At 29.6% G+C, this 1934-nt stretch overlaps 1 protein-coding gene across 1 annotated transcript in view; it reads right to left on the bottom strand.

The window, feature by feature from the left end:
- The window catches only part of LOC106471438 (phosphoglycerate kinase-like), a 17237-nt gene that overhangs the window by 8501 nt on the left and 6802 nt on the right, over positions 1-1934 (bottom strand). The window contains exon 5 of the mRNA XM_022400052.1: positions 471-590. Within this exon, the coding sequence (XP_022255760.1) occupies positions 471-590 (120 nt within the window). The remainder of the gene's footprint in view (positions 1-470; positions 591-1934) is intronic.

Below are 1934 nucleotides of genomic sequence, written 5' to 3'. Positions count from 1 at the left end.
CAGGTGGTTCTAGCAGTAATTAGTTGTATTAATAGCACTATCGACAGTATCTTTGTTACTGTTACTTATGTGATTTATTCGTTACTGGTGACCCTGTAACCAGCAGTTACAAACCCACAAGCAACTTAGTGCATAGTGATAAATAGTTTAGGAAAAGGAAATTTAAGAAAGCCGACGAGGTTCGTATTGACACTTTTTTGGTTTACAGCTTGTAAACAGAAAGTCTGATCTGTATTTATTTGATACGTATATTATTGTGGATCGGTTTTATATTCGTTTAATTTGTAAAATTTCCTCGGGTGTTTAATCTCCATACACCAATTGGTACTGAAATCCTTTTTAAATGTAATAAATTATTTTTGTTCACTGCTCCATAAAGTAAGTCTTTCAGGTAAACTAGAAAATTTAACAGTAACATTTTCTTGCTCAATAATTGAAAAAAAACAAAACAATTATAAAATGTGACATACCCGCCTAGAATAGCAAGGAAAGGCCTTTCAGGACTTTCTAGAGCTTTTGCAAAATAGGTTAATTCTTTCTTCAGTAAGAATCCTGCTGCCCTTTGAGAGTGTTCCACACCTACCATGGAGCTAGAAATAATTTAAAAACTTTTAACAACTATACAATATCATCAATACTGTACAATATATTGTACTAAAATATCACTTCTGTAAGTAATAATAGACGATCGAAAATAACATACAAAAAAGGTTAATTAATTTCATTGTATCAGTAGATATTTCAAAGATGTTCTGCAAACAGTTTTCAATAACCAAAATATGTAAACAAGTTAAAGAGTTCCACAAAAGAAATTACTTTCTTGATGACTTGTGTTAAGATTGATTTGCAAATAAACTCAATACAACAGGTAATGTAAATACAGTTTTTTCTAGGTCTTATTTTAACACGCAACTCAAGCTTTGTTGTTGTTGTTTTTTTTTTATATTGAAAATTATCTTTTTAATTTTAGAAACATTTCAACAGTTTAAATAAATCTTGTTTAACTTTCAATACTGGTTTTGATCTGTAACAGTATAGAGGAAAAGTTATTTAAATCAACTTAGCTGTATGAATTTAAAAACAAATTAATTATAAAGTTATGAACGTTTGGTGGTCACCATTACTCCAGTCACATGCTAAGCTACAAAATTACAGAAGAAGTCTATCTATTAGGAACAATTTCTATAAATCAGTTATGGTTAATGAACATGCTGAATACAGATCTGATAAGCAATGTTCAGAGTTGTCTACTCAGACTATCTACAAGATCTAACAGAGGAAAGTTATCAATGTCATTTCACTTACGCTCTCAATTACTTGTGAATAGAAAACAAGACATTCATTATTGATAATGAAATTTTACAGAAATAATTCATTTACTGTTTCCTGAATTTGATTCAGATTCCTTTGTTTTCATATGAAATTAAGTATAAGGGACACCCCCCCTTCTTTTATTATAAATTTTAAAACATCAACCTGAACAATACAAGTGTTTGAATATTTTTGTGTTACAAGGGACTGTTCTATACCTTTCCCAGAAACATGAGTGGTTAGTGGTATCACACAATCTACAAATTAATTAACGATATCAAAGTGTAGTTGTGATACTTTCTGTTCCACCTCAACTATCTTTGTCACAACCCTCTGTACAAAACAATAATATTGCATTTTGGACCCTCTGTATAACACAAATATATCTATCAGTATATGATTAAACCTACTGGTAATCAACATGTTGGACTTATTTAATACTTTAGTCTTGATTTTTTAAGAACTCCAATTTAAAAACAAACCCACGACGTACTAGATCCTGTCAAAAACAGAAGATATTTAAAAATATAAATAAATAAGATAATCAGCAGATATCTCGTTAAGCACATAACTTTTAGATGATGAAGTTACAACAGATTAAAAATGTATACATTCAACTTTAT

Source organism: Limulus polyphemus, unplaced genomic scaffold (genome assembly GCF_000517525.1).
Source record: "Limulus polyphemus unplaced genomic scaffold, Limulus_polyphemus-2.1.2 Scaffold4625, whole genome shotgun sequence".
NCBI classification, from domain to species: domain Eukaryota; kingdom Metazoa; phylum Arthropoda; class Merostomata; order Xiphosura; family Limulidae; genus Limulus; species Limulus polyphemus.
This window is presented reverse-complemented; position numbering and strand designations above follow the sequence as displayed.